The sequence below is a fragment of the Pungitius pungitius genome, chromosome 10, assembly GCF_949316345.1.
Source record: "Pungitius pungitius chromosome 10, fPunPun2.1, whole genome shotgun sequence".
NCBI lineage: Eukaryota > Metazoa > Chordata > Actinopteri > Perciformes > Gasterosteidae > Pungitius > Pungitius pungitius.
In genome coordinates this window covers 8554615-8569419 of record NC_084909.1, presented here as the reverse complement: position 1 = coordinate 8569419, position 14805 = coordinate 8554615, and the positions used below count along the sequence as shown (strand labels likewise).

At 42.9% G+C, this 14805-nt stretch overlaps 1 protein-coding gene across 1 annotated transcript; it reads right to left on the bottom strand.

Moving 5' to 3' along the window:
* Positions 1 to 1906: 1906 nt before the first annotated feature.
* Positions 1907 to 14071, bottom strand: LOC119228751 (neuroligin-4, X-linked-like). The gene is made up of 8 exons (XM_037488671.2): positions 13541 to 14071; positions 12452 to 12604; positions 9792 to 9977; positions 8910 to 9360; positions 8256 to 8469; positions 7667 to 7791; positions 4028 to 4637; positions 1907 to 3017 (listed from the first exon to the last, which is right to left on the bottom strand). Exons 1-8 carry the CDS (start codon positions 14004 to 14006, stop codon positions 2610 to 2612), a joined length of 2613 nt encoding a protein of 870 aa, XP_037344568.1. The 5' UTR covers positions 14007 to 14071; the 3' UTR covers positions 1907 to 2609.
* Positions 14072 to 14805: the final 734 nt, after the last annotated feature.

The window sequence follows — 14805 nt, the reverse complement described above, 5'->3', positions numbered from 1 at the left end:
GAAGACATTTAAAAATGCTCATGAATTGTAAAATACTGATATTTTTATTTTTCAAAAATGCAGCAAAAATGTTTTATGCTTTACACAATCCAGCCATCCCCTGGGTCAATAAACCCATATGAAAAAAATATCCAGTCAATCAAACATACATTAAATGTTATTTTTGTATAATTTTGTAAAAGTTCTTTGCTTGTCATCCACAAATTTTTCGGCTTTCATTGTTCATGTATTCTGTTGACTAAAATTAACTAAAATCTCTCATGAAGAAGTTACTTAGGATGAGAGGAGGTTAAATAGGCCACACTGTGACGAAGCTGCATGTTGTTGCACAAATGAGGCGGGGGGGCAAGACAGGGTTGGAGGGTGTTTGGGGAAGGGACAAACTGGACAAGAGGATAAAATAGGGAAGTTATATCAGGGGAAAGGCCTTTGTTTAAGTTACTGGTGGATTAATCCACATAAAAGGTTTTTATCTTCAATCACGAAAGCTTTGACCACTTGTCATTTCTCATTGGCAGTCGTGACTGTACCACGTCTCCGGCTCGTGAATTGTCAATATGAATTGGTTGGAATAGATTTTCTGAATGCTGCATTTCTCATTATGATGACACAAAGCAGTAACCACTACCGCCCTCGAGCAATCGCTATGGAGTCAGCAGGAAAACCTTCAGCTTCCATCTGAAATAAAATGAATCATTATTTCCACGAGACGTTGGTGGTGGCTTTTAATAATTCATTTCAATTCTTCTAAAGCATGTGTAGGGGGCGATTTGGAAGGAAAAAAAAGTAAATAGGCTCCATTAAGAGGATATTAAGGACGGGGGGAACGAAGCGACTGGTTTAGAGTTGCCTTCAATGTTGAGTCAAACTATCAAACAAAGCCGCTCTAATCATCCCTCCTCAGCTCCACCCGAGCTAATTAATCAGATCAGGAGGTATCGACAACAACGCTTCAAAATGTGGGTGACAGACGCACATACACTGTGGAGAAATGTTAAGTTTTAACAGTCCTTAGTTAAATAAGGTTTTTAGTCAGAATTAGGTAGATCCAGGTTAGTTTTAGGATCCCCGGAGCCCCGAGTAAGACCACAAAGAAAAAAAGCATTCCTAACTTTCTAGGTACATGCTGCTGAATCACCAATCATCACCACCTGTCTGTCTGCTGAGCCATTATTAAGGTTGGATTTATTAGGAATTAAGGGTAAGGCCTTTAAGATAAATGGTAAGAGCAAGGGGGAAAGGAGAATGGGAAGGGATTAACAGGTAATGGTTTTCGGCTGGTGCTTAATCATCAAACCAATATTGCATTATCTACACAGTATAAGCTCATCATCAGATGGTCAAACAATAGACAGTAAATGGACATGAATATGGCCTTTACTTCAACTACTAAACAAGTATTGAGATGTTTACACAGTTAAGAATGATTGTAATGACATAGCAAACCTAGTCTTTAAATAAAAGTACTGTGTAAATACTACAGTGGGTGAGATAGAAAGACAACCAGCCTTGCTTCAGGACACCTATACAATAATATAGTAATATCTGAAATGAAAGCATTTTATGTGGTTAAATAAGTCATGTTTTAATGCAACAGCAGTTAAATGCTATAAATCATAATATATCATCTGTATCTTTCCATTCTATTTACAGAGTTTAACACATAGCTGGTTAGAGTGATTCTTCAGTAATCTGACAACACTTCAGAGGCCCTTTCATCGTCTGAAGCTAATTTCTGTCTCTTGGCCCGCTTTCTGTCCCTGTGTTTTCCATATCACTCTATCGCGCTTTGTCTTCCTCACTCTCACGGCTGTTAAATCCCTTTCAATAAAATCTTAATCTCTTTCCCACCTTCTGACGAACCTTTCCTTTACAGCTAATGTTGTTTTTTGTTTTTTAAATCCCCCTCCATCTTTCTTTACATCCACCTCTTTCTAAAATGCGTTATCTTCTCCTCAGCTTATTTTGATCCTTGGCAGATAGGGCCTCAGATCTTTTAATGGAAAAATATGCTACATTCACATTTCACAGGTTGTTCAAGTTGACATCAGCAGTCTGTGTGTGGTGCTTCTTGGCGGACGTCTTCATCTACATCTGCATCTGCATGTGCTCTGATCAGTCTATGCTCCGCTTCACCGGTGCACCACAGGTACAGTAGGAGATGTAAACTGATCCATGACTGACCCTTTTTTGCCACGGCGCTCCTCCTCCTCCTCCTCCTCCTCGTCCTCTCCGGGTGTAGAAAAAGCAAAAGGTTTCATATCCAAAGCAGATTGGGCGACGTTTGATGGATGCCTCGGCTCATCTCGTTCAAGGTGATGAGCGACTGATGCATAGAACTGCATCCGCCGGGACCCAGTTTGTCCGTAGCTCCCGACATGCAACACACAGCTGTCTGTCTTTTCATCCTGTTACTGAAAATGTCTTTCTGTCACTCCATCTGAAACAATCCTGCAGGGTAATTAGTAGAGGTATTTAAGTCTTTTGTTTTGTGTATGTGTGTGTGTGTGTGTGTGTTATGGGGGGGGGGGGTGTGTTTGTGCGTCTGTTAGTATGAGAGTGTGTGTTTAAATTATGTCCTTGTGTGTGCAGGTAGTATCCTGCTGCGGTTATACACGCGTAGTGGAGTGTGTGTGCGTGGAGATGTGTGTGTGCGGCAGGTGTGTATTACTATACGGGTTATGGTGTGTGTATCCCTGGTGCGGATGCCCCATCCTCATCCCCACCACTGATCCGGGCGTCATGGGGGTCATCGGCGTCGCTGGGGTAACGGGGTGGGACCCGGGAGTCACAGGCAGTGATCCCGGGGTCAGAGAGGTCATGAGGGGGACGTCGTCAGGCGAGCGGCGCAAGGTCAGGGTGTAGTCGGGCGGGCAGGTGAGGCGCACGGTGTCCAGCGTGCTGTAGATGTCCTGGGTGTCCAAGCCGTCCAGGGCGTCCAGCGTATCCAGAGTGTGATGGTGGTGCGTGTTGTTCCTCTCGTCTGCTGATGCGGCGTCACACTCCAGCTGCTTCACCTAAAAGGTGGAGGAATGTCAGGAAAGAATATGAAAGATCTAAAACCACCCGCCATGACCCTCACTACAAAGTATTTTCATTATATATTAATCTAGAAATTATTTGCTTCAATTATTTAAACTATTTAATAGAATTTTTTCTACTTCATAACATAAAATGTTTTCAACGTTTAATAAAGCCAAAGATGTTCATATCACAGATATTAAAAGAAAGACAAACTATAAATCCTCACAATTGAGAAACGATATTATGATTAATTAACTCTTAATTTCAGCTTTAATCAAACTTCTATAACTGTGTGTTAGGATCATTGGCTAAAAGATCTATCAATCAAGCAAATGCATTCCCAAACATCCATGTCTGGGTACCTTTATTTTCTAAAATAACAATAGACTATTACATCAGGTCTAATGGTGGTGCCCAAAACAAAAATATTTCAAATAATCAAATACAATAAATAAAGGCAGCTGCAATGTCAAGCTACATTCACATCGTTGAACTGACAATTAACAATTAGACAATTAGTATTTGTCTGCTTTGTAAGGGATCTGACATCCAGCACTTATTGTGGGAGATTTCAAAGCCATTAACTGAACTCAAAAGAGGCCAGATAGTCACCGGATGAATTGGAGGCAACTGCAAGCAATTCTGGCAATTGGACGCCACTCTCACACGCACATGCATCAAAACACACTGACATATACACACACAAACACACACACACACACACACACACATCCTTGGACTGAGGATTTGTGCAAATGTGTAGTGCAGTAGTGCTCCACTGGCAGATTCTCAACTGGAAAGAAAGTATTTTATTCGCTCACAATCTCAACTGGCTTGATGCTACTTAAAAAGTACATCATCATAATAACGTGTGTGATTAATAACAATAAACCTGTTTATTATTGACTGATTACATATTCCAGAAGCAGTCACACACTGCACAGATTGGCTTCATTTATTGCTAAAAGGAAAGGCACAACGGATACAAAAGCACACGACTCACCTGCAATGACATCAGCGCTTCCCCTTGCAAGTGGGCGGCGACATCTGCAGGCGTGATGTCCCGTCTTGGGGGAGGAAGCGGCCGCGGCCGGCGATGCTCCAGACGCCGCTTGTCCTTCTTGTACAACAGCGCGGCAAACGCGAGGATGTTGAGAAAGAGCAGCGAGGCTCCCACGGCGATCGTCACCGACAGCTCGGTTGAGTAGTCCTCGGGAGGGACGCGGACCCCGTCTTCCCCTCCACCTTGGCCCAAAGCGGACTCGGGCGGCTGCGGGGTGCCTCCTTGCGTACCCGGATGACGTGTGCTACTAGGCGGCCACCCTTTGGCTAGGCGCTTAGTGTAAGAATAAGGAGTGTCGTCCTGCGGGGAGGGACTGTGCGTGAAGGAGGACACCGATTGCAGAAGCTCATTGACGTGATGCAAGTGAGGGACCAGCTGGAGCCAGAAGGAGATCTTGGTGGCGCGGTAGTGGTCTCTGACACGGGGCTTCAGGCCAATGTGGAGATACAGCTGCTCTTTGGGGGTGTATTTGGACCAGGCCACTTCCTCAAAACGGTTGGGTTTGGTGTGGATGAATTTTGTATCTTGAGGAACCGGCTGGTTTGGGTCACTAGACAGAATGGAACATAATAATGACCATAATAAGACGAGTTAATTAATGACATCTGGATAGATAGATAGATAGATAGATAGATAGATAGATAGATAGATAGATAGATAGATAGATAGATAGATAGATAGATAGATAGATAGATAGATAGATAGATAGATAGATAGATAGATAGATAGATAGATAGATAGATAGATAGATAGATAGATAGATTATTTAGAACACAGACATTCTACCCAGGTATTTGCATTTTAAAAATGCAGGATTGTAGTGCTGTGATTCTGTGTTCTACCATAAATACCAATATTTCACGCTTTTCAGTTTTGCAGATGTCAGACTCCTAACGGTGCTGCGGAAGATTTTTTCCCAGCTGGCTACCCTCCTCTAGGGATATGACTTTCTCTAATGCTTTCCAATAATTTCCCCGGAGACGGCACACAGCTCTCTAAATCTATATCAAAGTAAAAAAAGGACAGAACTGTGACTAGAAATACTTGCACAAACCAAAACAAGTTTCCTTGTCCTGTAAACTCAAAGGTGATGGTCTGGCATATCACTATTATTTTTGTCTACGTAAGATGTCTGTTACAAAACCATTCAGTTACATAATGCACACAGTGCAGCTGTGTGTGGATAGTTGCCCCTTTAAAAACTGCCAGACATCTGATTTAAGGTGGATGTGTGTTTCATAGCAAAGATATCCGGAAAATTCCCCTGTCTGACACTTTCAGAAAGGCATTTACTTCACAACATATTTGGATCAGCAGCGAAAGGAGACGCAAATGAAAGAGCAGCACGTCTTCATTGACTCGCCAGTTACAAGCTATATGCTCACATGTCAATCAACGCCTTATGAACGCCACAAAAAAACCTACCAGCACACACCTACGCGCGCACAATAGAAGTATACATCAGGGAGCATCACATCCCTCTCTCAAATTGAGCTGTCGCAGCGCTCCATCACCGTCTGACGTGCTCTCAACCGGGTAAAATCTTTCTTCAGAAAAAGTTCCCCGTCGGTAATTGAAGTGAGCGCTGAAATCTCAACAACCCTCCCGCGGTGGTGTTGCTCAGCAGCTAAGCTAAGACAGAGCTAAGCTCTGTGAAATGGGATAATCGTAATGCACCTGCATGAAAGACTTTTTATACACAGTCCTGATTTTGTGATGTGGTGAGAAAAGCAAGGCTCTGCGATGATTTAGATCAAGGTCTAGACTGCAGATGTCTCTGTAAATCTGAGGAAGTCTGGGTGGAGTGAGCCTCGATCGGATTAATTACTGGTAATTGCTCACTTCAAGCACTGCAGAAAGAGGTTCCATCCTCAACACTTACTTTTATCTTGTATATCACGTCAGAGTGCAGAGATAAAACGTGCTCTTATCAGAGTGGACTGTCAGGGTTCTGAAAGTTTCAATGTGGATCCTTTCTACAACTTCAGTATCCGTAGCTCCTGGCAGATCATTTCACCTTCAATTTAATAAATTGGATATCTAGAAGCTTCTTTCGCCTCTGGCAGATCCTTTTCATTTTGATTTAATGTGTTTAATAAGCTATCTGTACCATTGCACCAGGTTTGATCATAACTGAATAAGCATGCCAAAAGAGGGGAAAGAAAAGAAAGAGGAGAGGAGAGAAAGTAGAGACTGAGGTGATCTTCCTCTTCAATTCCGACTGATGAAATAATATCAGAGTGGAATACTTTGAGAAATTTGATTTGTTCATCCCAAACTTTACAGAGCTAGCTGACAGTGCAAAACAATAGATTATGAGAAAAATATTTTATTAAAAAAATTGTGTTGTATCGTATCTATGTGCTGTTGACAATATTTCGGTTTTTCATGTACTGTGTGATCTGTGTGTAGCTGCTGTAATTGAACAATTTGATTTAAAACTCATAAACCCTTGAATTTACATAAATTACATTACATTAAAAAGCATTTTGTTTAGACCGATGATTGCCAATTCCTCACCATTGCTTTTCTCAAGAATTCTTTCAATAGATTTTTATATTTTTTCTCAGCTGAGGCCCGAAGAAGAAAAGTAACATTGAGATTTTGACATAACAGAGAATCTGTGTCCTCAATTGGTTGAAACTAGTCTGCAGTGCTGCTTTCATGATTGTTTCTAAAGTACTGTCTTCTCGTCAGACGTCACAGAGCATTTTAGAGGAAAGACAGAATAATAACATATCTTTTGCCCGTTAGCTCATTATTTTTGCTGTATTAAAATTCTGTTGTTTTCCTCCAATGCCTCATTAAATTTCAGCTTTGCTTATTTTTAACTTCCATTTGAAGCCGTGTTTTTCTGAAAAACTTTTGTTTTCATGCAATTAAAATGTTTCTTATTTTGATGGGCAAAAAACAAGAGAGAAATGCTTTTTGATCTACCTCCTGCATAAATTCTTACAAATTACAACCAATGCATTTTCCCATGCATCATTTGTGGGAAATACATTTATTTATGTTATGCCAATCATGACCTGTTATCATCTCCTCGATGTTGTGCGGTTTTCATTGACCTCTCTTTGCTTGAACCCTTCCAACTACACTCCATGCAAATGATCATGTTGACTATCAAATGGACAAGTTACACATAGAGGGAACGCATGAGAAAGCCACCACTGTACATGTTGATGACCTGTCTTTTTTGGGCCTAGAGGAGATTTGTTCCTGTAAAATTGAGATTGAGCTGTCCACAGTTACAGCATGTCCAAGATGGAGAATAATCTCTTACTGACAACTCTACATTTTCTTTCATGTTTTAATAAAATGTTATTAATTGGCTTTCATTTGTCATCAAGAGACATTTTCTACATACGGGTGGGGATAAGATATCAATAGCAGCAATTAGAAACGTTTCTAATTTTTTTAAAAAGAGAACTGAGTCATGCTGGAGCTCAGCTTTGTTGGGTCTTGTCCTCTTGCTTGTCTTTGGACAGTAAAGTCAGTCAAAAGGCGAAAAACCTCTTGCCGGTGGAATTTTCTCACTGAAGTCAGCGTCTCACATCACTGAACATTTTAATAGCTCACCCAGTCTTGGCAAAGTTGGTCCAGTAAGTCATGACGACAGCACTCAGCATCACGTCGTTCTTGGAGAAGTTACAGTTGAACAGATCAGTGGGTCCCACCATGGGCACGCCGAACACATAGGGCACCTACGCAGCATACGGACACACATTTCAGGACAGAGTGCGGTGGGAGCTGACAGATCACAGTCCTTCAACTCAAAGTGTTCTACTTTGATACAAAGTACAGAGGAAAAGAGTAGTGTAATGAACTAATCATCACGGCGTTAAACATATAGCGACTTTCAAATCAGCCCGGCGGCTAAATATGTTCCATGAAGTATTTTGCGCTGTAGAGGATTGCTTGATTCCACTTAAGTCCTTTGAATAAATCACTTTGAAGCAGCACTTCACGGTCAATCTAAACCGAGAGCTTCTGATTCATCGCATTAATATTTCCAAAATCTTTTGGGAATTAGTCGCCCTCATTTTTGCCACGGTCCGATCGTTACTCCTCCCCTCGGTGTCTAATATCACGTTTACCACCACTTCCACCTCTTCTGTCACTTTTATCACCTGCGTAAAGTAACGCAACACCTTTGACACCCATTTACCTCATCGCCGTGGGCGGAGTCAGCCCAGGGCGGCGTGGCGTCACTCTGGCAGTGGTGGTAAAAGGAGTAGAAGTAGGTGGGGGATCCGTACTGAGCATGGAGGTCAGCTGTGGCGATTGCCGGCGCCACCCATTGGTGGTCGGTGAAAAGCGCTACCAGAGTCTTCCGCCTGGTTTCTGCATTGTCGCGGTCGGCCCAGTCCGTGTACATGAACCTGAGAACACATGCCACAGGCTGTTATCAAAAAGTCTATCAAAATAAATCCATTATTGTAATCAAAGAGAGAATAAGTACATTCGTAATTCTATTCTTTTAAACATCCATTTCAAGGAATGGTGTTGACAAATCCACTCACTGGCATTTTTGCAAAGACTGAGATGAGAAGATTGACACCAAGTTGCATTTGATAACAAGATCAAAGGACGTCACTACTGGCCAACAAAAAGAGATATAACGTTTAAATAAGTGAAAAATAGAGAAGCTGGTTGTACTTCGTACTGAGCCGGGCCAGCTGGTGTCTGTCTTGTCAGACAACCATCTCTTGACTATATTTAACAAACAGACATCCGAGTGGCATCATGGTGTCATCTAACAAAACATCAGCTTTTTTTCCCCCACTATTCCCTCAATGCATCACAACATTGAATCACTCACCTTATGCTCTCTCTCAGCGTGTCTCGGCCTTCCGGGTATCCGTACAAACTATCCACAAAGTCTGACACTGCAAAGTCAAAGTCCTCGGCCGTGACACCGTCCTCCGAGTCCACGATGCCCTCCACAAACTTCACGCCCTCGCCCTGGTTCACCCCGAGCATCACGTCGTAGTTCAGAAACTCCCCCTGCTCCATCAGAATCTGGGGGTCATCCGGTATGACGTCACCGTCGATCACCGGGGCGAAAGCCGTGTGGTACTTGGCTGGCGTTATGCTCTGCTCCACCAGTTCTCTGTAACTCCGGCCCTGAAGACAGGCGACCAGCTGAGTGCTGTCGTCGATGCCGCAGCCCACCCTCTCGCCCAGCTGCCGGGCGTACTTGCTGGGCTGGTAGTTCACAGCCCAACTGGCCAAGGCGCTGCCGCTCTGGATGATGGCTCTGTGGAACAGGTCTGAGGTACGAATGAACACACATGAATAAGGACATGGGCGTACGGAGCATACACACCGAGGCACGACACATGTATACATTTATGGATGCACATGCATGACTGCACCCATGAAATCCAGACTACATTTACACAAGCACGCGAAACTACTCCCACGGCAAGAAAACACCCAGAAGTGCATTATTCAAAAGCATGACAGGTCACGGTAAGTAGGTAAGGGGCTTACACTTTAAAATAATACAGCTCTTAGCAATATGAGTCACATGCAGGCTGTATTATTCCGATTCAATGGCTTATCCAAGCATTGACACGGGCCACTGGAGACCACAAAAGGCTTCTATCATAGGTGCACAACTATCGTCCAGCTTTCGCGCCTTTCCACACCTGTGTCGTGTAAGTTTAACAGGAATGAAACACACGCGGTTCGCACTTACCCTCGGAGTAGTGCGACAAGGTGAGCAGGCTGACGCACGAGGCCCCGGCCCCCGATCCAAACACCGTGACCCTGCCTGGGTCGCCTCCGAAGGCCGCGACGTTCTCCTTCACCCAGCGCAGAGCCTGGATCTGATCCAGCAAGCCGTAGTTCCCTTTTGCTGCCTGGTCGCCTGTACTAAGGAATCCTACAGGCGGACAGAGAGTAAAATGTTGTTATTACATATAGTATAGTTATTACATATAACACATAGTACTGAATATTGCATGAAGACATGCAGAGAAGAAGAAAAAAAATGGGAATTGAGAAAACTCTGAATGAATAATGTATTACTCGATTAACAGAGGTTTGTCCTTCTGAAATTTTGGAAAGTCATCTTGCAGAGTAGGCTACAAGCACACAGGCAGGTGATTTGCATCAATTAATGCATGATTAAAAATCTTTTTAAATCCTTTTCATCCTCATGTTAATTAAAAACGAGGGCCTCCCCCACAATCCTTTGCAAATTTGATTAAATCAACAGGATACAACCGTATTCATGTGAGGGAAAATCCACTTGCACAAAACTCTACATAAACCTATGCACACATGCAGTTTTAACGCAGCTGTCCCTTATTCCCTTTACTGCTGACAGTGTTAAGTAAACCGAAAGGATCCTAATGGCTCACTCCACCACATTTCTGCAGGGGATTAATTATCAGAACCTCAAGCAAGCCATGAACACATACTACAATGTGGAACATTGGCATCGTCAAAATTATACATTTCATCAGTTCAGTTTTGCCGAAATGTAACTCACGCAAAACGCACATTATAAGTAAACAAAGTAGACGTTTCAGAATGCCTTCATATATTCTAGATTTACTTTGGTGTTTTTCAGTTACATCAATTTCAAACATTTAACAAAACCCAATTCCAGCCAAGTACAGTAAGATTCACACTTTTAATATAAGGGCTCACCTCATGCTTCCAACTTATGATGAGAATGAGGAGGAGGAGGAAGAAGAAGAAGAAGAAGAAGAAGAAGAGGAAGAGGAAAACACTGCTAGTCATGATGATGGATGATGATGGTGGTTTTGATAGTGATGATCATATTGGAGAAGGTGCAAACACAGTGGATGGAGATGAAGACAAAAATAAGCATCTTGGATTGGCTTTAATTGGCTTGATATGATGATTACACCTCTAACGACGCTTTTTTTTCCCGAGGTCACAATGAACTATTACAGTAAATGGTTGTTTCACCCACAAAGCAGATACAAATTTTCACCATCACAGAAGAATTGACATTTAATAAAATCTTTCAAAGCCTAAAAAAACAGAAAGGAAAGAATACATTCAGTCTCTATAACATTTACCATTTTTGTCTATTCCATTCTCATTAACTTGCTTTTTAATGGACAACCCACAAATGTCCTTCCCTTTGGTAGAGAAATATCTCTCACACTGTATTAACATAATTTATGTGTTCACGTGATGTGAATCTGCTCAAACTGCATAAAAAGGTAGGAAAATTAAATAGTTCAGTGAAAGTGCAGCCATTGAAATATTTTCCTTTCCATTGCTCCCTTATAGGAAGTACATTTGAATCTACATATCATTTATCAAAAGCCTCATTCAAATATATGCACCATGTCACTGTCTGTAACTTAAATCAACAGAATCAAGTAGATTAAAGACGTGATGGTATTTGGACGAAATCATTTTTAATAATGTTGAATAGGATATATTCAAACATACTGCATGCACACATTTTATTAACCTCCTGGCATATTTTAATTAATCTCTTCAAATGAATTATTAAAGAGGGGCAACTCCTAATGAGAGCAATGACATGATTTAACCCAGCCAGAAATGAAATGTGCAGCTTATGTGTTACGACGAAGTTTGAAGTGATGCTCTGCTTTGTAATATTTGCAATTATATACCTGCAAAAAGCCTATCCTATTCTCTTTATTACCCAGTGTGCATTGCATGGCTGTCCAAAATGTGAAAACCAACAGGGAGTAAGATGTTCACTGTTCACAGAGCACTCAGTCAGAGAGTTATGGAGGTATAAAGGATCAGATTTGAGTCAATGCTTGTAGTGGGAAAAGGGCTTCAGGGGGTTTATTTCCACCAGGGACAGCCATACTGAACAAGTTTTCACTCAAAAAAAAACAAAAAGCTCCCTGGGTGAAAAACAACTCACTAATTTGTTCCACGTTTCATAGCTCGCTGAAGGATTAAATAATCCAACTGCGAATAAATCCTTATGGTTAAAAGAAAGCATTTACGTTGCATAAATAATTATGGAGCTCTTTATAAATAAATAAGTCATCATATTAAAACCTGAACACCCGTTCAACTGAAAAGCAACTGAATTGAAAAAGCAATACTGACTATGTTTTCCAATAAAAACATAATCTGTGAACATTAATGTAATCAATACCAAACCGGAGTTTGAGATCTAATGATTTGCCGTAATGGACATCACTGCAGAGTAACTCAATGGGATAAAATAGGATAGTAACAAAGAATCCAGAGGTATGTTTTAACAGGGATTCTAACAATTTATTTATAAATGCAGCCACGCCTATGAACAGCGGTATTACCATTAAGCCTTTAGCAAGTCGCAAAAAAAATTCAAAAGATATACTAGATATAGAGATATAATTTTACCGAGTACTCCGAGACGATAGTTGAGGGTTATGACAATGACGTTGCCGTAGCTTGCAAGCACGCTGCCATCCATCATGTTGCCAGTGCCTTCTGTGTACGAGCCCCCGTGGACGTAGACCATCACCGGCCGCTGCCCCCCCTCCTCATGGATGTCTGGGAGAGAGAGAGAGAGAGAGAGAGAGAGAGAGGATTATCGACACAAATAGATAGATAGATAGATAGATAGATAGATAGATAGATAGATAGATAGATAGATAGATAGATAGATAGATAGATAGATAGATAGATAGATAGATAGATAGATAGATAGATAGATATTTTCAGGTGACACCAATGTTCAAGGTGACATCACTGATACCGGCGCTATAAAAAATCACTTATTGTGCGCGCATGTAAGCACAGATCCACCCACCTTCCTTCTGCCTCCATTCTGTCTGGTGTTTGAACAAATGTCCATATCGACCGTGTGTGTGTGTGTGTGTGTGTGTGTGTGTGTGTGTGTGTGTGTGTTTGACTGATTGTTAATTGGAATGTATCTCAGCCTTTAATCGCTCACTGCGTTTATACATAAAACAGAAAGAGCTTGTGGACGTCTCGCTTGCCGATGCTTTGCATCTCCCTTCCTTCATTCCTCAGGGGATGGATATAAATTGAGGCTGTGAGAGTGCTCACACTTGCCATTGTGCGTGCGTGTAGGTGTGTGTGCATGCATGTGTAGGTGTTTGTGTGTGCGTGTGAGTGGGGTCACATGCATGTGTATGAAGCAATATGTATGCATGAGTGAGTCTGTGTCCTTCCCAGTTTACTCCTCGGGTAGAGGGGTGAACCCCATGGCGACTTGACGCAGGTGTCTGCATGTTAAGTGTTGCTTCAACCACAAGCGGAGGGGAATGGGCTCTAGGTTAAAAAATAACTTTACTTATTCATGCAACACAATTTGTCTGTGACCCTCCCATTCTTAATCATACCCTCAAAATCATCTTAATGTCCTTCTAAGGTTATGCGGTGCCACTCCGTTTTGACCTCACGTGTGAATGAACTAAATGGTGATTCTGCATCAACAACCTGCACACATTTGGGTTCACTTACCTTCCTCGGTGGGCACGTAGATATTGAGGTAGAGACAATCTTCACTCTGGTGAGTGAGGTACGTTGCCGCTATATCCAGGTTAGCCGTCAACCAGGACGGCATCATATCTCCCAGCATGCTCCTCTCATCCAGCGACTGCGGGCACACTGGAGCAAACTGCGTCACGTTTCGTATTCCCGGCCAAGGCAGAGGAGGCTCGGGCGGCTGGAAGCGGCGGTCCGCTGTCGGAGGCCTCGCGTACGGTACTCCCAGGTACTGGATGACGGGGCCCAGCAGGTCGGAGGGCAACGGGGTCAGAATGCCGCGGATACGGCCGTGCACCGTGGAGATGACGGGCACAGTCTGCTGCGCCGATGACGAGGTCGGGTAGAGGCAGAGGCAGAGGATGAGGGACAGAACCCCGAAGAGGGAGGACGGGAGAGGAGACGTGGGACGAGGAGTTCTGCTGGTGCTCAACTTGGACATGATTGTGGGCTTAGGGGAAGTCAGAAGATAAGAGATGGGATAGTGGGGAAGGGGACGGGGGACTTGTGGGGGGGGTGGGGGGGGCTTTCGGATGTTTACAGCTGGGTTGACCCTTTAGAGATATCCAACACACGCACACAGCTGCTGCTCAGCTCGGCACGTAGTACACACAACTCACCACACAGTCCTGACTCTTGCGAACAACCTTTTCTTTTTGTGTGCGGTGTGAGTCAGTGAATCTGTGCCTCTGAGTGTGTGGTGACTCAGTCGCCGAGTCCCTTGAATACGTGTCTGTGTGTGAGTGTGTGTGGAAGTGTATGTGTGTGTGTGGAAGTGTTAAAGCAAGAGTGTATGTCCTGGACTGGCGATTTGAGCATGTATGTGTGTGTGTGTGTGTGTGTGTGTGTGTGGGCGTGTGTGTTTGCGTGTGAGTGTATGTGTGAATCTCTCGTTATGTAAACAGTAGCATCACTGTTCCTCTGTCACTCTCTCCTTCCGGTCAACCCCATAACAAGCCCAAACTGCCTCCTGGAAAAGAGATGTAGAGGCGAGGGAAATGGAGAGAAGGATTTAATTAGTCTCCATTAGAATAATTACAGTGTCACAAAGAGAAAATGCCAAACACGCACACACGCAGCAAAGTCACACATCACATCAGAAAAACAGGCTGTGCTACCTCGCTGCTGTTCCTTTTAAAAATAGATAGCAGAGCGATAGATAGGACAAACGAGATGTTGTCCGCTCAGCTTAACTCGGTGTCAGGGCCGCTGTGTATGTCTCACAGAAATGGCATATCTGT